The following is a 24112-nucleotide window of genomic DNA, read 5'->3' as shown; positions in this document are numbered from 1 at the left end:
GAAGAGTTAACTCTGGTTCAACTTGGCAGTCATTTCATGATTGAGGAGTCGCTGAGGGCTCAGGAAATTGACAAAGTCAATAATAAAACCGTAGCAGGTTCTTCTTCCGTTAATATGGTAGAGGAAAGTGGAACAGTTAAGCAAAATTACAATGCTAAAGGTAACAAACGAAAATTTCAAGGAAATAAGAACAAAGGTCCAAACAAACAGACAAAATTGTCATGTTGGAAGTGTGGGAAACCTGGTCATTTAAAGAGGGATTGCCGGGTGTTCAAAGGAAAGAACAAGGCTGGTCCAAGTGGGTCTAATGATCCTGAAAAGCAACAAGGTCAGATTGTAGTGAATAATTTTAATTCGAATACGAATTCAAATTATGTATCACTAATATCTGATGCATTCTATGTGCAGGATGATGACGTTGCTTGGTGGTTTGATTCGGGAGCAACAAGCCATGTGTGCAAAGATCGTCGTTGGTTCAAGGAATTTAGACCAATCGATGATGGCTCTATTGTGAAGATGGGCAATGTTGCAACTGAACCAATCCTAGGATTAGGTTGTGTGAATTTAGTTTTTACTTCCGGAAAAAGTTTGTATTTGGATAATGTCTTATTTGTACCTGGTATTCGTAAGAACTTATTGTCTGGTATGGTTTTAAATAATTGTGGTTTCAAGCAAGTACTTGAAAGTGACAAGTACATCTTGTCAAGACATGGTTCGTTTGTTGGATTTGGTTATCGTTGTAATGGAATGTTTAAATTAAACATTGATGTTCCTTTTGTTCATGAATCTGTTTGTATGGCCTCGTGTAGTTCTATAACTAATATGACAAAATCAGAAATTTGGCATGCTAGATTAGGACATGTTCATTACAAAAGATTAAAAGATATGTCAAAAACAAGTATGATTCATCCTTTTGATATGAACATTGAAAAATGCAAAACTTGCATGTTGACCAAGATCACTAGGAAACCTTTTAAGGATGTTAAAAGTGAGACTAAAGTCTTAGACCTTATTCATAGTGATTTGTGTGATTTGCATGCTACTCCATCATTAGGTCATAAAAAATATCTTGTTACTTTTATTGATGATGCATCAAGGTATTGTTATGTATATTTATTAAATACAAAAGATGAAGCTCTTGATAAATTTAAAATTTATAAGAAAGAGGTAGAACTTCATCAAAATGGGCTAATCAAAACTCTTCGTACGGATAGGGGAGGTGAGTATTATGATCCGGTTTATTTTCAATCTACTGGAATAATACATCAAACTACAGCTCCCTATACACCACAACAGAATGGTGTAGCCAAAAGGAAGAATAGAACCTTGAAAGAAATGGTGAATTCCATGTTATCCTATTCGGGTTTAAGTGAAGGATTTTGGGGTGAGGCTATGTTGACAGCCTGTTACTTGTTGAACCGAATTCCTAACAAAAGGAATAAGGTTACCCCATATGAACTTTGGCACAAAAAGACACCAAATTTGAGTTATCTCAAAATTTGGGGATGTAGGGCTGTAGTCAGGCTTACAGAACCTAAAAGGAAAACCATAGGTGAAAGAGGTATAGATTGCATATTTATTGGATATGCTGAACATTCTAAAGTATATAGATTCTATGTGCTAGAATCTAATGATTCTGTTGCTGTGAACTCGGTTATAGAGTCACGGGATGCTATCTTTGATGAACAAAGGTTTACATCTATACCTAGGCCAAAGGACATGAATTCCATGTCGAAAGTCTCAGTTAATATTGAGGATATACCTTTAACTAGTACTGAAACTAGAAAGAGTACGAGAGTAAGAAAAGCTAAGTCATTTGGTGATGACTTTCAACTCTATTTGGTTGAAGGGTCAAGGAATGATATTGAATTTCAATATCAATATTGCCTTAATGTTGAGGAAGACCCAAAGACTTTTAGTGAAGCAATGGCTTCAAGGGATGCTGTATTCTGGAAAGAAGCAATCCAAAGTGAGATGGATTCCATCATGCAAAATAATACATGGAAATTGGTTGACTTACCTCCTGGATGTAAGCCATTAGGATGTAAGATGATCTTTAGGAGAAAGATGAAAGTGGATGGTACTGTTGACAAGTACAAAGCCAGATTGGTTATCCAAGGCTTTAGGCAAAAGGAGGGTATTGATTTTTTCGATACATATGCTCCTGTTGCTAGGATATCCACTATTAGACTGTTGTTAGCACTTGCTGCTATCCACAATCTGATGATTCACCAAATGGATGTGAAAACTGCATTCTTAAATGGTGAATTGGATGAAGAGATATACATGAAACAACCTGAAGGGTTTGTTATGCCAGGAAATGAAAATAAGGTGTGTAAACTGATGAAATCTCTTTATGGCTTGAAACAAGCGCCTAAGCAATGGCATCAAAAATTTGATGAGGTTGTGCTGTCTAGTGGTTTTGTTATAAACCAAGCAGATAAATGTCTATACAGCAAGTTTGATACTCATGGCAAAGGAGTTATCATTTGTCTGTATGTAGACGACATGTTGATCTTTGGTACCGACCAAGATCAAGTTGATGAAACTAAGGCATTTTTGTCTTCTAAGTTTGATATGAAAGATATGGGGGAGGCGGATGTGATCTTAGGAATAAAGATCAAACGTGGAAACAATGGTATTTCCATCTCTCAATCACATTATATTGAGAAGATATTGGAGAAATTTAATTTTAAAGATTGTTCTCCGGTAAGTACTCCCATTGATCCTAACCTGAAGCTATTACCTAATAAAGGTGTAGCAGTGTCTCAACTTGAATACTCAAGGGCGATAGGATCACTCATGTATGCAATGATTAGTACTAGGCCTAATATAGCTTATGCTGTTGCTAAACTCAGTAGGTTTACAAGTAATCCTAGTTCTCATCATTGGCAAGCTATGAATAGAGTATTCAAGTACTTAAAGGGAACCATTGACTATGGTTTGACATATACTGGATTTCCTTCGGTTATTGAAGGTTACTCTGATGCAAGTTGGATAACCAATATGGAGGATTATTCATCCACAAGTGGTTGGGTATTCCTCCTTGGAGGAGGTGCTATCTCTTGGGCATCCAAGAAACAGACCTGCATTACAAATTCAACAATGGAATCTGAATTTGTAGCTTTAGCAGCAGCTGGTAAAGAAGCTGAGTGGCTAAGAAATCTAATCTATGAGATTCCATTGTGGCCCAAACCTATACCTCCCATGTCTATCAGGTGTGATAGTCAGGCAACTTTGGCTAAGGCATATAGTCAAGTGTATAATGGGAAGTCTAGACACTTGGGTGTTAGACACAACATGGTTCGGGAGTTAATCATGCATGGTGTGATATCAGTGGAGTTTGTGAGAACTCAGCATAATTTGGCCGATCATTTAACCAAAGGGTTAAGTAGAGATCTCGTAAAAAGGTCGGCTGTGGGATTAGGATTAAAGTCCATCTGAAATCTCTTATGTTAAGATACCCAATTCCCATCTAATATGACATTAGGTGCTGAATTCAATGTGGAAAGCTTAACATGTAGAGATTGGAACACATCATCGAAAGTATCCCAAAAGGAATGTGTTCGGTTCTGTAAGTTAAGGAGGTTGAAGTATAACTTCTCAATGGTTCTTTTGAAAAATTGCATTTACAGGTGCAAGAAAGAAAAGGACTACCTATATAAGCATGAAGTTTAGCCGCTTCAAGAAGCTGGGACTTGGCTTTGATATGCTTATGAAGGATAGGGACACAGGCTAGTAAAACTAGTGTCGAGAAAGAGTAATGTTATAAACTATTGTGCAGATTATCTTCATGTATTCATTATGAATAGAAAGGGTTCAATCCTTAGTGACACCCTGATATTCGAATATTTGAAACGTGTAATTTGCTAAGATGAAATTCAATCGTCACGATATTTCATCTATGCAGTAGTTTGTTGTATGTTATGACTTTGGTGATTTGATCGGTAATTACACTAAAATGGGGGAGGTCTGTTGGACATTTTAATGTAATTGATCTCTTTATTATGTTAAAATAAGAGTGCACGCTTGTTTTAATGTAATAACGAGATGCTCGGTTTAGGCAAATTTTGGAAGTTACATGGAAGTCAAATTTTGGAAGTTACATGGAAGTTATTTTTCAAGAAAAGACAGTTTTTTAAAAAGATAAACTTCCATCAACCGCCAACCGTTTTTTTTTTAAAGGATAAAACTTCCATAACTTCCTTCAACCGCCAAAAACCACCTGTTCTTTGATTATAAATAATCATCCTGGTTCAGAAAGCATAACATGTGAAAAACTCACAAGACCAAAACAAAACTCTTGAATTATAATCTTCTGATTTTATCCGATTGAACAATTTTGGTTGAACCCCGAAATTTGATTCAATCTGAAAGTGTTTATACACGACTTCAGATTTATCCAGGATTATCTCGATTTTCAAAATTAACCAACAATTTTTGCAATGACAATTAACAATGAAGATAGAACCATATCACAAACAACAGTTATTTATTCTTTCAACCTTGTCTCATTTTTCAAAAGAAAATGGATCCACATATGGATACTCATATATCAAACATCTATTATTTTTTTATCACAAATCATATCATATATTATATCTATATTTTCTTTTTTTCTATGTCCAAGTGCCATCTAATATGTTGGGTCATGGTTGTCATTAATTATTATTCAAAACAAACTATGATATCAGCTGGAGAGAGAGAGAAATGTGGATTGGCTCGGTGACTTCTTTATAAAGAGTGTTCAACAATCAACATTTCTAGAATACCATCTAGCAAGCATAGAAACTTTGTGGCTTGAAATGGATTTTTTCATGCAATCTTTGTTACTTACTTTGCTCACCTTGGTTGCATCTATCTTTGTTTTGCAGAAAAGAAGAAAACTACTAGTACTAGGTAGCACTAAAAGCTTGCCCCCAGGTAGCTTTGGGTGGCCCCTAGTGGGTGAAACCTACCAATTTTTGTTCAACAAGATTGAACATTTCCTTCAAGAGAGGGTTCAAAAGCACTCCTCAGAGATCTTCCACACACACATTCTTGGAGAGTCAACAGTAGTTCTTTGTGGCCCTGGAGCAAACAAATTTGTCTCCACCAATGAGACAAAGCTTGTCAAGGTCTCGTACATGAAAACTCAGCGCAGGTTCTTCATCATTCCTGATCAAAGACATGCACCTATGCCAAAACCAACACAAGAAGCTGCATCTGCTGCTCCTGTGAAGATCTTGGGGATTCTGAAACCTGAGGGAATATCTAGGTACATGGGGAACAAGATTGAATCCACCATGAACCAACATTTCATTACACACTGGGAAGGAAAAAAAGAAGTGAAGGTGTACCCCTTGGTGAAGGCCTTTTCCCTTACACTTGGATGCCAATTCTTCTTAGGAATTGATGGACCAAAATTTGCCAGTGAGTTTGAGAACTTGTATTTTGGTATCTATTCTGTTCCTGTGAATTTTCCAGGCTCCACATACCATAGGGCACTGAAGGCTGCAGCTGCTATAAGGAAAGAGATCCAAATTCTGATCAAAGAGAAGATCGATGCTTTGTCCAAGGGGCAAGTTGTGGATGACCTAATAGCACACGTAGTTGGTGCTGAGCAGGATGGAAAATATGTGCCAAGACTTGAAATAAGTAACATCATCATGGGGTTGATGAATTCCAGCCACATGCCAATAGCTACTACCCTGGCTTTCATGATCAAACACATTGGACAGAGGCCTGATATCTACCAAAAAATCTTATCCGGTAATTTAAGATACTAATTGTATATAACATAGGACAAAATTTAAATACAGCTTCTTAGCTACTTTTAGTGCAGCTCTCTAATCAGAATTGGAATTCCAACTTAATGACTTATAGTAACTTTTTACCTAAATCTTTAATATGCAAATTGCTGACGTGAAATTCTAATTTTAATCAGAAAACAATACCAGAAATAGCTAAGAAACTGCATCTAAGTTTTGTCTGTGGAAAATACTGTAGCTATTTTAAGGTGGTGTGAGATAAAATATGATTTTGGGTTTAAGCCAGGAGAGTATAGTTTGTGTTTTTGGCTTTTCTTTTTGGAATCAAAATGCAAGATTCTGAAACAAAATAAGGTTGACAAACCACATAGCCAAAATGTAAGTGGCAGTGACAAATAAGGCCCAACAGAATTATGTGTGCTTAATTTTCCTTTCTAAAAAAGGCTATATATCTTGCTTACTTTTATTTGAATCAGAGCATGCTGATATTACAATATCCAAAGGATCCGGTACTGCACTAGATTGGAACAGCATACAGAAATTGAAATACACATGGGCTGTTGCACAAGAGACCATGAGACTCTACCCAACTGCACCAGGTGCATTCAGAGAGGCAATAACAGATATAACCTATGAAGGTTTTACTATTCCAAAGGGGTGGAAGGTACCTTGATAAAGAAAGATTGTTAAGATATTAATTGATACATGTAAATTAAATTTGTTACTAACTTCTTTATTTGCATTTATTTTCAAAGATCTTTTGGGCATTTATTGGAACAAATAAGAATCCAAAGTACTTTCATGAACCTGAAAGTTTTGATCCCTCAAGGTTTGAAGGGAATGCTCCTGTTCCATACACTTGGTTACCCTTTGGAGCTGGACCAAGAACTTGCCCTGGAAAAGACTATGTACGGTTTGTGGTCCTCAATTTCATTCACATTCTCATAACCAAGTTCAAGTGGGAAGCTATACTTCCTGATGAGAAGGTTTCAGGTTCTTCGATACCTATCCCAGCAGAGGGAATTCCTATACGTCTTCATCACTACTAAGTTTTCATGAGTGCATATATTGCGAAGTTTGAAGAAAATCTTTGGGTGTATAGTTTATCTATCAGTGCAGATTACATGGAGAATATGACCAATATCATAATAAAGGTGACAAATGCCCCAAAGAAAAGGTAAAGTTGGTTATACGATTATATGTCTAAATGTAATGTGTTGATAATGTAATAAGAATATTCTCAATGTATTCTAGTCATTTTCTAGAGGGAAAAAAAGTGATGTTAAGTAGCTATTATCATTTAACAATATTAATAAGTCATGGTCCATCCGTACGTGCAAAATCCTATTAATAAAAGAGATGTTCATATCAATCAATATGGTCCCAACCCACCTGAATTTGATTTGTTATTGAAAGCAGCGTGATTAATTAGTGTAGTCAACTAATAATCGAAATTCATTGGACAGCGAGATACTGGACCACAAATTCATAAACCAAAAGCGACAACGCACAACACCTCAGACAACCCCTCAAAGTCTAAAACCATGCATGCATGACGACAAGGACGATAAGCGCGCGCACACACATTTTGTGGGGTTCCATAAAATTATGTCTTAATTAATATCTTCAAAACATGTAAAGAAGAAAGAACCCGCTACATTTATTGATAACTCTTTGTATAATATGAAATTAAGTAATTTAGTTATTAAATTTTTTAATATTAAAATTGATATAATTTAGACATTTGTTGATATATATCGAATAATGAATATTGATTTATATTTTAAATAACATATCTATCACAATAAAATAGAACGATTAAATATCAATTAGTTTTTAGTTTACATGAAATTTTATAAGCTAAATTTATTTTATAAAATATTTCAAAATGATTAGATTACTTAATCTCATTCTATATATATTTTTTTGTCATCATAACATTAATGTAAAGTATCTATCAATTTTGCTAATCACTAATCTCTGTCAAGGAAACTTGATTAGCTATTATTAGTGAAGTCATTTTTTTAAATTACATTTTTTTCATCCACAAAATTCGAATTCAAAATCTTACACAAGAGGTTTGAATCAAATATGCCTCAGATCAATGATTTATTTTTAAAGACGTATTGAGTGAATAGTTATTATTATTATAAGAAGTAATATATATATACCCACACGAGGGCTATCATGTGAGAATTATTCTTATGAATAGATTTTTTTTTTCCTATATTTCAAATTATAAGGGTAATTTATAATTGTACATGTGTATTATGTTTAAAAATGTTACTAAAAAGTTAACACTTGTGAAGGCCATGGATCTAATCAAGAAGAAACGATGGTCTATAAACACTCCTTAGCCTATGTCTAACGCTTCGGCCAAGTAGTGCAAGAACCCACGGGCATCCCATCTAACCTCAATGAATGCTTCCACTTGGGGAATTATCGTCAGTTCTCCAATGTCCAATTGACCAAAAGGACACCCCCACCTGTTGATTCTATTCAGGCACAACAATTACTACACCACGCCCTTTACAAGGAAGAATTCAAAGATGAAAAACCATATGTATTTTGTGGTGTAAGAGTGAAGGAAAATAAGGGATGGGAAAACGGGAGACAGAGAGAGAGAAATGAAATGTGATATAAATATCATTGTAGAGAAAAGCTATAATAGAGCCTCTGCATCATATTATTGAACCATATTATACGGTCAATACATGTAACATGTAACGAATGAACTACATGCTCCCTAAGAACAAATTCCCCAATGCCAAATCACTGTGGAGTAAAAGAAGAAAAAAATAATATCAACCCCTATTCTAAGATATCATAGAAATGCAGCTGAAATGGATGCTGCTGGGGTTTCTTCTAGTCTTCTGCTATGTTAGAATTCTAAGTAATTCAAAGCACTGCATTTGAAACCCCGTAACCATCACGATGAGATTTCTGCCATCTCCATGCAACCTTCAAACTCTGTTGAAGATCAGTGTGCTTAGCAGTCCAATTCAATTCATGTTTGATCTTTGTAGGGTCACTGTACACCTCAGCATAATCGCCAGGACGACGTGGAAGGTAGTCTACTTTAATGTCCACCCCTGTGGCCTTTTTACAAGCTTCCACAAACTCCTTCACTGAACTACCTGATAAACATAACACCCCGTGAGAATCTTGACAACTAAGGAATGTGCTAAACTATTTTACTACAAAGAAATTTACAATGGTTTAAGAGCATTTTCCAGTTCTATTTTCCGTTTTTACTTTATTCCTTGTTTTCAGATGTTAATACAGAAAACAGTGAAAACAGTGTTTTATTGTTTTAGGGGGCGTTTGCTAGTGCTTTTATTTCTTGTCTTCATTTGCTGTTTTCATTTTTAATTACAAAAAAGACACCTTGTTTTCAATCTGTTTTCAAAAATTTGTACAAGAAACACAGAACAATTTTTATTTTTTTTGTTATTTCTCTACCTCCTGTACAAATCTTTAAAAACATGAAACGGATTTAAAACAAGATGGCAAGTTTGGTAATTAAAAAGAAAAAACAGAAAATAAAAACACAAGTAAACACATTTCTCTACCCCCTTTCAATATTTACACTTTTTCCTGTATAAATTTCAAGAAGCAGGAAATAAGTGAAAATATATATATATTTTTTCAGAATTAAACGACCCCTAAAGTGCTATTCATGATCAAAGTTTTTTAACCTACCCTTTCCAGTGCCAACATTGTAGAACCCGACTTTACTAGGTTGCGCCTTTTCCAGAGCTTTCACATGAGCATCAACCAGGTCAGTTACATCAATATAATCTCGTACACAAGTTCCATCAGCCGTCTTATAGTCTGTTCCTCTTACCTGCAAAGAGGCAGCACACAATGAGCACACTTGCAAGTACTACATGAAATGAATTCAATAAAATTGGACAAGTTTATGACATAATCATCTAGACCATTTGAGCAAGTTGTAAATAATAAGTATAAGAAGCCATAGATGTAGTATTCTTCAACGTGATTGGCAGGAAACTTAGGACTAAGTCAATATCTTATATGAATACTAAGCAATTACAAATTAAACACATAACAGCTCGAGTTTTTCACTTGCAAGAAAAATATGAACATTATTCTGATGTTGGAAAATTCAGTTAAACACTTATATTCTAGACTAAATGTATGGAAAAGAAAAGTAGAAGATTTATCAAGACTTTGATGGTTCTAAAAATATTACGGCCTAAGCTAGTTGCCCCATATTGGTTCAATTCCTCTGAAAATGCATAATATATGCACTGCAATCTCCTTAAGAAGAGCAATTTCCGATTTTTGTAATGAAGTGTAATGAAATAGAATGATACTAGGTTCTATTGTTTGGTATTTGAAATAGAATGGGATGGAATGGAACTTGAATGAATGCATTTGAATCCATTCCATCCAATACTCCTGTTTCTAACCCTCTAATTTGGGGGGAAGGGGAAGTGTTATGTGGGAGGAACTAGGGCTTACTTTTCTCCCAATTCCAACATATCTAAAGTCTAAACAATGAAGTGATAACTTTATTCCATTTAAGCCCATTTCGCTCCATTCCATTCTATTTCACTTATCATTAAATATCCAAACATAGCCTGACTTCTACTAAGAATTCCTTTTTTGCCATAAGCATAAATGAAATGGGCATACCTTTATACCAGGTACAATACCACGAGCAGCATCAAAGCAGGCACCCGATATTCGACCTTGCTCTCGCAGTTCGGGCCTAGGAGCCTCACCCAATCTTCCCTCGGGGTCTGATCCAATCACATTGAAGTATCTGGTGGTTTCCCAAAGAAAAGTTATCAATAATTACCAGCATAGATAATTCTAAAACATCATCAACTTCCAATGATTGGCTATATTTCATCCATAGTCAAACCTCAAACTGTATATGTATCAATAGTCCAAACAACATGAGGTAGACAGTTTTGTAAAACCAACGAATCCAAATACAATAATGTCTTTTTTTTGTGTGTTTTCCACACATAAAGGAACATGTCGGAAACTCCATAATTTTCCCCAACTATGCATTGATTAAATGGATCATTTTGCATGGTTTCCATATATTTCAGATATAGTAAGAATCACTTACAATTTTTGAAACAAAAGGGCAAATGGAATACAAATAAGATATAAAAATCTGTTTAAAATGAAGGGAAAAGTAAATCCAAAATACAAACCTCAGAATCATTACTGCCATTTCGGAGTTTTTAGAAAAATCAAGAATAATATCTTCTGCCATCTTCTTGGCTTTCCCATATGGATTTATTGGGACCTGATATATAGAAATAGAACATCAATTTTAACACTAAATCTCCTCAAGCAGTAAAGTCAAATCAGGATGCAATGAAAAACAAAATGTTCTCAACCAACCCCCATAATTCAACTATCCTTAGATTCCCACCTGCTTTGTCTCTTCTGTAATGGGCATCTTCTCAGGTTCCCCGTATGTTGCACATGTACTGGAATATATCAATGTCTTCACATCATGTTTAGCCATAGACTCCAATACCAACAAGGTGTTTGATGTAATATTGTGATAATACCTGGCAAACATGCGAATTAGAAATAAATTAAATCTATAAAGTAAAACCACATTTGGTCAATCCAACACTAAATTACCATTCTCATAACAACAATTTGTCCAACTCTCAACAAAATCATATCTAATTACAAAGAATGGCAATAGCAATAGCATAATGCATTTCATAGAGTAGCAATAGCAAAAATAGGTGCACTCAAACGAAAAATATCCTCTAGATAAAGATGATTTTCAAATGGTCCAACTTGTCTATTACTAGTCTGGTATGCATTGCAAACATTACGTCAATAAGAACAACTATGGTTTGTCTTTGAAGCTCTTATCCATAATATTGAACAGTAAATAGAAAAATATATTATCTTGCATCACAGTTTGTGCGACTCAATGCGTGACTTTATTGGCAAGGCCAAGACCATAATAGAAATCTCTGTGCCAGTTCAAATAATGTTTAAAATGTCAATGTGTATCTAAAAAGAAAATGTGATTTGTGGTACTAAGATATAGATGTTGAAAATTAGAAACTGAACACAAGTGCCAATTCCACAACTTTTTGAGCTGAGATAAATGTGACGAACAAAATCTAGAAGTGCTTACTTTAGAGGATCACCAGTGCTTTCTCCCACATATGCAACAGCAGCAAAGTGCATCACGGCATCAAATTTATTCTCCAAAAATATTTTATTAACCTGATAACCGGTCGAATAAACAATCTTTCATGGACCTTCCCCATGCATGCCATTAAAATAATAAAAAAGAAGTGACACCAAAGTATTTATTGTAACAAAGTGTGTAAGCATACAGATATTGGATCTCCCAAGTCAGCATAAATAAATTGAAGCCTTCCAGGTTCTGGAAATAAGTCTTGAAGAACCTTGATGGCCCCCAAATTTCCTCGTGACAGATTGTCCTGCCAGAAAAAAAAATATTATGTATTTAGCAACCACACTGATCAGTGCATTTAGCTTTCACAGAGAATCATTATGAATTGACATACTACTATGGTGACACGATAATTCTCTTTCAGAAGTCGTAGAGTAGCATGTGAACCAATATATCCTGCACCCCCTGTTACTAAAACATGAGTGACCCCAGGTTCGTGAACTGCAAACTGAAAAGGGGGGAGAAACAGAAGAAAAAAACGAATTAGCAATAGCTAGATGAATAAAAGAGAAAAAAGTATAGTTGACTTATTACGTAAGAAGATTGAGCGAGAGAAAGAAGAGAATTATAACTGAAAACTACTATGCAGTAGGTCTCTCAAATCTCAATGGCCTAATAAATGTCTCCAGTCTCTTTTATGAACACACAAATTCACAATGAAATAAAATATGAAAGATTATAGATGTCAAGAGAAAGCATTATATTCATGTGTAACAGGATTTATACCTAAATCTCCCAAGTCTAATTGTTAGGTACAAATGTATTATAACATCAACTACAATAAACAATATAATCTAATCTACAGATACAGGTCATACAACATACATAACCCATGCACTAACATATGTAGGTTGACCATGGTAATGGTGTATGGCATTTTAATGGTATCAATGGTATAGGGATTACCGGACTAGGGGAATTCAAAGATGGAGACTGCTTGATCATGATTATGCATAGTGTAGTTAATGCCGCAGCAAGAAATACTTTCCCAACAAAATTGCCCTTCCTTTTTGGATCTGCATAATCCATGCCTAAAGGACAGAAAAACAGACACTACATTTTAATACATCAATTACATGGTGGGGGGGGGGGGGGGGGGGAGGATAACAATTGATGAATTCACAAACAGCTTATGTTGTCAATTCATATACCTGCACCCAGTCTATCCTATAGTCAAGTGTTAAAAAAGGTAAAGCTTTCCAATAATCTAATCCCATTTTCAAATTGATTAATACTTTAAGCAACCAAACTTCATTCAAGGGAAAAAAAATAAGAACGTTGATCATACTACCATTCATGATCAAATTTAGAGGACAGAATCATACCTCCCATTGTTGTAGCTCTGGCTGCCCTTGACTGATTTCTGGACCTGCCAAAATTTAGCATTTGCAAAATCACTATTGTTTAGTGTGTTGAATGAGATCTTATTCCTTAATATCAATAATCAAATTAAGCTTCACTCCCCAGACAGATCTTGAGAGACATCCTGCAGTTAAAATCACACCACATGAGATATTTTCTCCTCTAGAATGCGAACCAACCCAAAGAAGTAAAAAATGAAAAGCCACCAAACAAAAAATTTTAAAAACAAGCAAAGGGTTGACCCCAGAAAACACAGTAAAGTAAAAATAATTAAAAAGGATAAACATTAAAGCAAAAATAGCAAAAAGGAGGGGGCAAATTAAGCCAATGAAAAAGATAGAATTCAAATAACCACAATATTTTTTGCAAATGAAATTAAGCCACTGCAATTCACAAATAAATTCAAAACTGAAACATCGTCAACCATAGAGAAGACATAAAAAATTCCAAGATCCACATTAAACAGTACATGAACGAACCAATCAAAAATTTAAAACACACACCCAAAGCTAAAAGTTAGGCGTAACTCATTATTCACGACACTAACAAAAGACATGCAAACCAAATTGTTTCTCAGAGCATTAAACGCGAATAAGGAAACAGGGAAAAAACGAACCCCCCAAGAGAACCACATTCCCATTTAACAACTCAATGAGAAAAAGCTGCAAATTTTGAACAATCCCAGAAGACTCCACAGTTTTAAGATACAACACACAAAAGCGAACAAAAACCCATCATTAACCGTTTCAGCTCAACCACACTTCAAAACAACCCAACATACAAAAATTCAGGATCACACAAAATTCCCAGAAAACAAAAACGAATTCTAAGCTTAAATAACAAAAACGAAGTCCTTCATCAGAACCAGACCCCAAGCCGCAATCATAATTACCTCAAAGGAAAAACAATGAAAAAAAAAAGACACGAGCTTTCACAGTTACCCACAAGATCTTAATAGAAAAGAGAAAAAAAAAATTGAAGAGCTACAAAGAAGAGGAGAAAAATGTGTACCAGAAGAGAAGACGGTGGAGAGAATAGTAGAAAATGGAAAGAGAGTTGCAAACGAATATGGAAGGGTCCAAAATTGAAGGGTGGTCTTGAGAGCCTTGAATATTGATGAAGAGAGAAAGAGTGGCGGAGACTTCTGTGTGTGCAGTCCGTGTTGTCGAAACGTTAGAGGGAGAGAGAAGAGAGACTGATCCGACCCTGAATCAAAGGAACAACAATACAATGAAGCACGACACTTCATTCCCTTGTCGCGCGTTGTCAGACACCGACACAACACAACACTCTACCACGTTGTTCTATATTTTAGATATTAGAGATGTTCAGGTGTCCGTGTGGTGCTTCATAGCAACAATATCATAGGACTTCTTTTTTGTTTTTTGTTTTTTTATTTCTTTAACTATATTTGTTTTTAAATTAATAGTTTAATTGTAGAAATTTTACAGGTAATTAATTAATTAAAATTTATGCTAAGTATGATTTGTAAGATAAGCAGTAGTATAATAAATTTGTTATTCATAATAGCAAGCTATTAGAATTGGTTAAAAAGTAAAGGTTTCTTAATTTGTGTAAAAATCAAAGAGAGGTTATCTACAATAACTTACACATTAGTTCAATTAATTGAATCATATCAATTAAATCTTATTTAATAATGAAGGATTTGAGTATTAATATAAAACCTAAGTTTGATCATCGTTATCATTGTGTAAAAAAATGTGATTGGATCATTCATACTGATCATATATAAATTATTTACTCTTCAAAAAGCTTTTAATTTAATATTGTTTGTATAAATTTTTTCATAAAAAAAAACTAAGTAATAATCATGTTATATATAAACTTTTTAAAAATAAGTATATAAAAATAATTTATAATTAGTTAATGCTGTAAAAAAATTATTGTGACAATTGGACTCTAATTTTTAAAATAATTATTATAAACTTTAATTGTTTTACCATATATTATAATTTATAATGGGGTGAAAAGTAATTTTTTGATATATTTTAATTGAGTTGTTAAAAAAAAATAACAGTTACTTATTAAAAGGGTTGGTCTTTTTGAGCATCCAATGATGTGGTAGCACTTGTTGCGTACTATCTGCATGGCATCATGTCATCATTCATATGGGACAGCGTTTTTCCACTTTGGGACCTAAGTGTCCCATGAAACTAACTTTCTATCACCACCGGTTTCTTTCCATTGCATCGCCCATCTTTCTTCATTTCAAATTAATCAATGATTAATGATGATATATTAATGTTTATGACTATTCTTCAAATAACCATGTTTGCTTGTTTGTTAACTTTTGCATTGATTATGTTAGTTATTATTATGTTGATTATGGTATGACAAATGCTACTAAATGCATTTAAAGTGTTAATTAAGAAATTTAAAATAAAAATATTTTTATTTGTAGACAGAAAGTTATATTATTTATAATTTTTTTTATATTTTTTATAATTTATATAATAAATATTTTTTAAATTTTTTTTAACTAATGTCTTAACTACATTGGTTAATAATACCCTTATGCTATTAGTATTTATATTAGATGAACCTCTACTAGCTAGGAAAAAAAACTTGTCCATGGAAGTTTGGATGAAGAAATATCTCCGTACATCAAAGAAAATTTATAGCCCTCACTGAAGGTGAAATTTTTTTATAGTAACCATGAAGTTTTAGGTTCGAATTTTAATGATGATTATAAAAAAAATATTTGTGTTGTTTTTCTTCCCGTTTGTTTGATTTGTTTCATTCCCACAAACATTTATTTGAAAGATTAGTTAATGAAATAAAGAGATTCTACAAAAGGAAAGATTAATGGGATTAATGAGAAATGTCGACTTTATATTACTACTTTTTTTTTTTACGGGAACTTTATATTACTACTAAATAGACATATAAAGTGAAATAAATTAACATATAAACGATTTTATTATTTTTCTCCGATCTAAGTAAACAATAAGGTGGCTTCTAATTTTTAAAGTCTTGAAAAAAAAATTAAAGTATCCCACGTGCAAAGCACATTCAAATTTTTTAATCTTTACTTTATTTTCTGGACAGCTAAAACTATCACGCTCTCCCACCTTTTTTTAAATTCATATGCAAAAAATAACACATGGCCAATTAATTTACAGAGTTTTTTATTTAACAAAATTGATGCAGAATATATAACATATAAAGACTTCTTATATAATTGCTACTAGTTTATTAATTACTCCAAAAACTGGGATGGGAATTTTTGTGTGCCATTGGTCCCCCACCGTCCAATCTGTGATGGATCTCTTCATCCTATATTCATATTAGATTATTAGTACTTTTTTTTTGTCGTCGGTAACAAACTTACACTTTTTCCGCCTCCTTCTTATATGTAAAGTTTTCACTTATTAGTCATCATCTAATCAAGTATCCTTTACTTCAAAAAAAGTTATAGAAAATTTAATATTACAACGAGGTTGGTGCCTCATTCTCAATCATGTGAAACTAAATCACCTTTCAAGTTTTGCGAGCAAATTCTTTTTTCCCATAGAAATCTAAAATGATATAAAAAATTTTATAACACTCACGTATTCTACTCATCCAACTAATTAGATTTCCTTAGTATTTTGCAAGCCAAATGAAATGAAATAGTCATAGTCATGAGTAAATGATTTTGATATAATTTTTGTTAAATCCAACCTCGCTCATGTGAAAAATTATTAAGTGATTATAAATTATCTATTTTAGACCACTTAATGATACATGATAAATCATTAAAATAAACTCGTGTATTAAATAAAATTTATTTGATTAAATTATTTTATAAATCAGTCAAATAAGCTTATAAATTTTTTGAATGTTGTCGTACCAATTACATCCTTTTTGTGACAGTAAAGCATCCTTTGAAATAGATGGCATTTTATTGCACAAGGAAAAAGTTTAGTCGTACAACTTGCATCGTCATGAACTTGGGTAAATAGTCAACTATATGGAGAAAACATTAGATAAAACGCTACCTGGTGCTTTCCTTATCAGATTAGGAGGACTTTGAATTTTTAATATCAAGCTTTCAACCAAACACGGTATGAAATTCAAAAGCACAGAGAGACCAATTAAGAGAACAGCGTGTAGTTAAGAGACAACTCACTTTGCCCCATATGCATGTTTTTTTGCCTTTGAACCTACTTTACTTTAACATGCATACTGATAGCAAGGTGAGTTAAATCCGTCGGATCAACTTTCGTAACTCGTCACTTTTTTTTGGGTTAGATTGTATATTAGTCCATAGATTTGGTTAAACCATTTCGCAATATTCGGTTGGGGCATGTTAAAATTCTACTAATTGGGCATTCCTAATGGGCCAAAAGTGGAAATTCTTCTCCATTACAATCAATTAATTATCCTACTTACAGATAAACATTTTAAAACCGAAGAATTAAATACCAATTGACTAACTAAAACAAGTTTGTTTGTTTAAATATAATAGCTTCAAATGTCTTCAAAGTGGAAAAGACAAATCTATATGAGAATTGGATGGAGGCATATTAATTAATTTGAAAGTGAAACAACACATACACTGAATATCCCCCTCCCCCAAATAGTTATAACCAAAGCATTTGAAAAACTCATGACAACCAAAGCATTTAAAATATTTGTCTTCCTCATAGCATCAAAGCTTCTTTAATCCATTATATATTTCTATCACATGATAAAGGGGTGTACCTGATCTGTTCCATCACTGGTAATTGAGAATCCCAACTTGATGTTATTGAGCTACATATGCTCATTATTATCTTATTATTTAAGTTATTAATTGAGAATCTCTGGTCTCGTTCGTTTTTTAAAGTTCAAGAGATTACTATAGCCCATTAACCCAGGTCCAGCATTCCTTCGGCTCAACCGAAGAAGAAAAACATGGAACACAACACGAGTGTGAGATCACCCATTGAAATCTAACCCCAACTCACATACTGACAAGAGTGGGATTCTAGTATGCAATTATACCAAAAACTTTCACGGCTTCTTCGCAGAGGTAAGAAGCACGAAAATTCCAAGACAAAAACCCCAACACTTTCCTTTGGTCAGGCAACAACATACACGGGGGATGGAAAACATTCCATCAATTACCACTTCTCACATCGCCACTCCAATAAATTTATCCCAAATCAACAATTAATTTGATGAACCAACAGCAAAATCAACATAAAATAGAATAAAATAAAGTGTCAAGAACACAGCATAATCTCAGTCGAGGGCAATTAAAAAGGACATTTCCATAAACCAAATGTACTCAATCAAGAAATCGAACACCGTTAAGATTACCACATGAAGCCACAACTTCCTCCACTCATACTAATTCAGGCTTCAGAGTGGATAGCCCAACAAAGTTTTACAGCAAATAGTTATGAGCTTAGGAAAATTACGTGGCCCAAGGAGGTAATAATTTTCAGAAAATTATACTGACCAGGAAATGTACAAGTGAGAAATGATTAGCTGGGCTGTAGGGCCCTTTTTGGGACTCAAACTGCACTCACGACATTTCCTGCAGCTGGAAAATAGATAGAAATGTACAAGTGAGAAATGGTTAAAATTTTGTGAGCAAAGGAAGCAAACTCACCGATTCAAGGAGGGTCCAAGGGAGCTTTGGGGGAAGAATATGGGAGATTATTACAGGTGAAAGAATGAGAAAGGAAAAGATGGAATGGTTCTATTAGAAGTTAGGCCCTCAGAAATTTACAATAGCAGCCTCCATTTTATTTACCAAAACACTCTTTAAGTTTTTAAAATTTCTCCAAGCTTCCTAATGGATATTTAATGGCAACGAATCAGAGCTCGTGCAATCTTTAAAATAAATATTAAATACAGATTGCAACTTGTTTTTTAAAACAAATGAAGATTAAAGTCTAGTTTAAATAAACTGGGACACAAACACAGGTAAAATCAATCAGTCCTTTTACAAGTTAAAATCAAGATATATATACTTTTCAACTTTGAGAAAATTGATTTTACTTTTAAATTTTCCTTTCCTATAACTTGTTGAAAATTTCATCCAAATTCAGCCTGACTTTATCTGACAAGTTGCACACAAAAGATGGCGATTAAAGGAAAATCTTTGGTAAACCTGTTTCCATGGAATATATCTATCAAGAAGACATGGATAAAACTACACATTGTTGTCATGCAATTTCGAAAACTTTGTTCATGATACGGTTGTTTCACCCTTCTCATCTTCCAATAGCTTTAACTCCCTACGCCAATCTTCTAATTTTGCTAGCTTTTCCAACTGCTCTGGCTTCAGATTCTGCTCTGTACTTTTCTGCTCCAATGCTTCTGTAAGTCGAATCTGGATTTAACAGTCAAAATATTAGGCTAGGAAAATGTGAAAACACTATTTGAGATAGTTCTTTAGCAAGACCGAGAATAAAAACACATCCACCACATCATCCATTCAAATTCTCTAGATAATGGCCCAAGCAATTTTACCTTTAATTATTGAACTAAGTTGCTTAGCCTATCATAGTATTATACCTTCTAATTCTGATATTCATTTCTCTAATCACAATCATTTTGTTTACAAAGCCTCCAATTGTCCTTCAAGTGTTTGCTCTGACACAATCTCCTTGGTAAAGTTGATATAATTATTTGATGTTCTGTACATTTGTCATTAATAAGGACACACATACACACTTGTTTAATGAGACAAGTCATGCAAAGTCCCAAGTGCTTCCCAGAAGGATTGCGTTGATGTGGATGTATGTTCAGAGAATTCTTCAACTAGACTAGCTAAAATATTAGCCACATAAAATCATAAACCTACTAGATTTTATAATGGTAACAACTTATGGAAACATATCCAATGCTCTAAAAGAACAAACAGATTCCAAAGAATTCATTAGGAACAACAATACAACATTCACTTTTCCAGCAACCTACCTATAGCAATATTTTCTCCTGAACCACACCATTAACTACAAAATTGAATATCTCCTATATGTCTTGATCAAGATTCATCTCAGTATCATACTGCAACTTACAACAAGAGAGATGATAGCAAGGATCCATCCTTATGGTCAGAACAAATGAAGCTACCTAAAAGATGAGGGGTAGAGAAAGAAATGAAAGGGAGGGGAGGGATTTTGATAAAAATCATTGTTTGATTCAAAAGTTTGGAAGGGAGAGGAGAGAAAATGAGTGGGCAAAAGTTCCTCCCCTCCACTTTTTGCCTCCCATTTCCTTCTCCTCTTTTAAACCAAATGGTCAATATTCTGTAAGTTGTATTAGATCTTGAGTAGCGTAAGAAATACAGGATGATGAGAAGTGATGATGAACCGTAATGGTGGTAACTAAGAAGGAGCCATGAATATCATGAATATCGGTCAACTGTTATAGGAATTACAAACAGCCCATTGATGCACCATAGTAATTAATAAGATTCCCTTGTTGACATGATTGTTCCACAATTTTCAGCTTCTTTTTGGACAAAAATAGCCTTGTAGGACCATTAGTATATGGAGAGCTTTTCTCATTGTCATTTGCATCCGAGAAACAAGTGAAGTTCCTTCTTATATTTGAGTGTTCTTTCTTATATATCTTGAGTTTGCTGAGCCAAAAAGATTTAAAAGTTCATAGAACAACATTTCTTGAATATCTTCTTTCCTTAATTTTTTAACGGATATTAAGAACATTAATAGAAAGAAAGGAGAGATAAGGGATCATATAAAATAGGAAAATGTAAACAGAAAGCTGCAGAGGCTACAAAATGCAACAAAACTCATCTTTTATCCAATAAATAAAAGAGAAAGAGAGAGACAAAGAGAGCAAGGTAGCTCTCCAATCTAGCAGCATATCGGTTATAAATTCCCTCGAGACAGAAGTGAGTAGCAGACACAAAACAAACCCTATCACATAAGGTAATGAGACACCCTTGAAAATATGGGCAATCCATGCCAACCTATATACCCATGAAATTAAGTCTAATATTCCTCATGGCTCATACATAAACAATACTAGATAGACAGCAGCACCATAAGCTACGAAGCACAACCAAAACACTAGATATGACATGTACACAACTAATGTTCAAGATGCAGGACAACACACACACACACATAACAGTTTCTACTGTACCATTCTCTTCCAATTTTGTTTCTATACATTAAGCAATAAAGGCAAAATACAAATTTATACAATTTTAAACTGCAAAAGATGAAACTGCCTGACCCTGCACTTATATCAGAATTCTAGAGGATCCAATTCCCACTATGACAAGCACGCATCACATCAATCATACATTTAAAGATTTGTTTTATTAAAATTCTTAACTCTACTATTTCATGTTGCAACAAGAAACATGTTAAGAACCTTCATTTTCTTTGCAATAAATAATTGAGGGACACATTAGCAGGATAAGTCACAGAACACTGAACAACCAAGGAACTAAAGGGCAGGGATGCTTCCTACATTGTTAGGACATTTTTGCCAAATGGAAATCTTTGTTCATCTCAGCTGTTTACGAGGTACGTACTTAAAAGAGCTTAAAGGTTGTACATAGGAGACAAAGAGATAGAGAAACTCAAATAAGGGAAATGTTTTTTGGACACTTCAATGTAGTAGGTGATATGTGATAAAACAGAGAGATAAAGAGAAACTGAGTGTGTCCCAAATATGCAAGTGACACGGAAAAAAAAAAAACTCAAATCTTAAGAAATATGAATAAAAGATCCAACTAACATGACGTGGTATGATTGACAAATAACTAAATTTGTTGAATTCTTAGGTCTGTGTGTATGAGTCTGATAGGGGAGATAATTTTTCAATGTAAACATATGAAATTAATATCTCGCACGAAAGGCATAATATTGTTGAAGAATGGTGGCAATAGGAAAAAGGTATGAATCATCAAAGCATAAACGGCGCACCTTCTTTCTGAGAGCTCGAATTCTTTTATCAATATCTTGAGCTTGGGAATCTTGCACAGCGAGTTCATTTACCTGCGAGGTCAATGCCTCCACAAATTCCTGCTTCCCACTCTCTTCAACTTCACTCACATTCTTTTCCTTTTCAAGCGCAGCCTGCAATAACACATATTATAGAATTCGCGTTAATCAAGATTTATCAATTAAACAAAGTAAAGTAGAGCATTAATTTTATACCTGAATGCGCTTTTCCTTCTTTCTCTCGTTCCTCTTGACGGACTTGGTCTTGGGCTTGGGCTTGGAATCGGCGTCGGGGTCGTAGCCGGGAGGCCCAGCCGAGCCCATCTCCTTTTTCAGCTGCAGAGAACAAGAGTCAGAGAAAGAGAAATGGAATAATAACAATAAGAAGAAGAAATTAGGGAACGGACGAGTGCTCCTTTGGGTTGGTAAATGGCGACTTCGTCTTGAGGGGTGTAACCGGCGCGGATTCGAATGGGCTTGCGGAGGGTTCCGTCGGGCCGTCTCGTTGGGCCCACGATTCTCTCTCCTTCTTTCAGGCTTTTGCTCAGCTCCGCTATTTGCTTCGTTCTTTCCTCGTCGCTCATCTTTCTTTCAACTACTACTTCTTCTTCTTCTTGCTATATGCTTATGCTGCGTCTCTGTCTCAAGCACCTTATTCAAACAAAATTACTTCTACTACCAATCAATATAAGGCACCTTCCCTTATACACGAAATAAAAAAATTTAATTTTGATAGAAATGAAAATTACTTTTTTTTTATTTCAATTTTATCATAATTATAAAAATAATTTAAAAATACAATATTCGATCAAAATTCAAATTTATCCATGTTATGATTGTTGAAACTATCCAAATAGACACTTATTCTGTGTGGGGCCCCCTTCATACGCGCGGTGACCAAATATGCTTTACCCTTGTGTAATAACCAAATGGAGTCACTATTTTATTAAAACTGCAAACTAGTCCCTATATAAGTAATATTCGTTATACTAGTTTTTTTTAAGGATGTTATACTAGTTATTTTATTTGATTCCTGTAACTTTTTTATTTTAAGATTTAATATCTGTACGAGAAAACAATATCTTTGAGTATCTGTGTAAGTCATTAACTTTTGTAACAGTTTTCTCTTATAAAACTAGATTTTAGTGTTGAAATCTCACATCATGTATGATGGAATAATTAAACTAATATATAAAGCAAAAGATATTTTTTATTATAAGAGTTAACTTTTAGAACTTATGTAAGTCGCAATTTAAATTTAAAGATCATATTAAAACTTATTATTGGACCTATTTAAGGCCAATCCTAGGTGGGGTGATAAATGGATGAGACCGCCAAGGACCACAAAAAATAAATTAAAATAAATATAGTTGTATTGTAATTTCTTAATGTTATTTTGTATTATTTTTGTAAGTTAAAATTATTTTTTATATCTAAATTAAAGTATAATATATGATTATAAAGTATTTTAGTTGTTAATTTTTTTCAATGTGTTATGTCTATAGGTTTATGCTAAATGAATTTTTCTCTGTCAACAATTCAACTTAACATGGTGTGGACATATAATAATATATTAACATGAAGTGTTTGTTTTATCAAAAGGAAAAAAAATATATAACTCAAATTATAAATGAGTCTATTTTTATGCTATAAATTAACTCTCCTCACTATCTCAACTATAAATTTGTATCATTTTCTTTCCTCTCTCTGGCAAGTGCATTTCCCACACATATATAATTGGAAAAAAAAGCATCTCTACTAATAATCTCAATTTACTCTCTATTTATGTTTTTTATATATATTAAGTTTCTTAATCGTCTATTTGTTCCAATTTAAAAATGAAATTATATCACAATTTAAAG

General features: G+C 33.8%; 3 protein-coding genes across 4 annotated transcripts; 1 reads left to right on the top strand and 2 right to left on the bottom strand.

Moving 5' to 3' along the window:
* Nucleotides 1-4722: 4722 nt before the first annotated feature.
* Nucleotides 4723-7112, top strand: LOC114413043 (beta-amyrin 28-monooxygenase-like). Its single transcript, XM_028377196.1, has 3 exons — nucleotides 4723-5751; nucleotides 6227-6414; nucleotides 6506-7112. The coding sequence occupies exons 1-3, from the start codon at nucleotides 4806-4808 to the stop codon at nucleotides 6797-6799; spliced, it is 1428 nt and encodes a 475-aa protein (XP_028232997.1). The 5' UTR covers nucleotides 4723-4805; the 3' UTR covers nucleotides 6800-7112.
* A 1287-nt stretch (nucleotides 7113-8399) lies between these two features.
* LOC114413041 (UDP-arabinose 4-epimerase 1-like) lies at nucleotides 8400-14636 on the bottom strand. The gene is made up of 11 exons (XM_028377195.1): nucleotides 14341-14636; nucleotides 13293-13453; nucleotides 12874-12998; nucleotides 12302-12415; nucleotides 12107-12214; nucleotides 11902-11993; nucleotides 11170-11311; nucleotides 10946-11040; nucleotides 10413-10542; nucleotides 9453-9597; nucleotides 8400-8887 (listed from the first exon to the last, which is right to left on the bottom strand). Exons 2-11 carry the CDS (start codon nucleotides 13351-13353, stop codon nucleotides 8649-8651), a joined length of 1251 nt encoding a protein of 416 aa, XP_028232996.1. The 5' UTR covers nucleotides 13354-13453; nucleotides 14341-14636; the 3' UTR covers nucleotides 8400-8648.
* A 3922-nt stretch (nucleotides 14637-18558) lies between these two features.
* On the bottom strand, nucleotides 18559-22920 carry LOC114413040 (partner of Y14 and mago-like). Of its 2 annotated transcripts, XR_003666858.1 has the most exons (5): nucleotides 22658-22920; nucleotides 22467-22586; nucleotides 22233-22385; nucleotides 19436-19657; nucleotides 18559-18862 (listed from the first exon to the last, which is right to left on the bottom strand). XR_003666858.1 is itself a non-coding variant. In XM_028377194.1 (4 exons), the coding sequence occupies exons 1-4, from the start codon at nucleotides 22832-22834 to the stop codon at nucleotides 19514-19516; spliced, it is 594 nt and encodes a 197-aa protein (XP_028232995.1). In that variant the 5' UTR covers nucleotides 22835-22920; the 3' UTR covers nucleotides 19314-19513. The 2 variants fall into 2 exon arrangements, 1 of the variants encoding a protein (XP_028232995.1); XM_028377194.1 differs by lacking the exon at nucleotides 18559-18862 and having other exon boundaries at nucleotides 19314-19657.
* Between the last annotated feature and the right edge of the window lie 1192 nt (nucleotides 22921-24112).

The sequence above is a fragment of the Glycine soja genome, chromosome 5, assembly GCF_004193775.1.
Source record: "Glycine soja cultivar W05 chromosome 5, ASM419377v2, whole genome shotgun sequence".
Taxonomy (NCBI): domain Eukaryota; kingdom Viridiplantae; phylum Streptophyta; class Magnoliopsida; order Fabales; family Fabaceae; genus Glycine; species Glycine soja.
The sequence above is the reverse complement of the archived record's forward strand: the minus strand, read 5'-3'. Positions and strand labels throughout refer to the sequence as shown.

What these genes read in the sequence shown, in the direction of transcription:
- LOC114413041 (XM_028377195.1), bottom strand. Translation starts at nt 13,353, where the DNA reads ATGCTAAATTTTGGCAGGTCCAGAAATCAGTCAAGGGCAGCCAGAGCT. An exon ending in CAGAGCTACAACAATGGGAG is followed by an intron (nt 12,999 to 13,292) that starts GTATGATTCTGT and finishes TCTGTCCTTTAG; the next exon opens with GCATGGATTATGCAGATCCA. An exon ending in ACTTGGGAGATCCAATATCT is followed by an intron (nt 11,994 to 12,106) that starts GTATGCTTACAC and finishes ACCGGTTATCAG; the next exon opens with GTTAATAAAATATTTTTGGA.
- LOC114413040 (XM_028377194.1), bottom strand. Translation starts at nt 22,834, where the DNA reads ATGAGCGACGAGGAAAGAACGAAGCAAATAGCGGAGCTGAGCAAAAGC. An exon ending in ACCAACCCAAAGGAGCACTC is followed by an intron (nt 22,587 to 22,657) that starts GTCCGTTCCCTA and finishes TGTTCTCTGCAG; the next exon opens with CTGAAAAAGGAGATGGGCTC. An exon ending in TTCGAGCTCTCAGAAAGAAG is followed by an intron (nt 19,658 to 22,232) that starts GTGCGCCGTTTA and finishes TGTTAAATCCAG; the next exon opens with ATTCGACTTACAGAAGCATT.
- LOC114413043 (XM_028377196.1), top strand. Translation starts at nt 4,806, where the DNA reads ATGGATTTTTTCATGCAATCTTTGTTACTTACTTTGCTCACCTTGGTT. An exon ending in CTACCAAAAAATCTTATCCG is followed by an intron (nt 5,752 to 6,226) that starts GTAATTTAAGAT and finishes TATTTGAATCAG; the next exon opens with AGCATGCTGATATTACAATA. An exon ending in CTATTCCAAAGGGGTGGAAG is followed by an intron (nt 6,415 to 6,505) that starts GTACCTTGATAA and finishes TTATTTTCAAAG; the next exon opens with ATCTTTTGGGCATTTATTGG.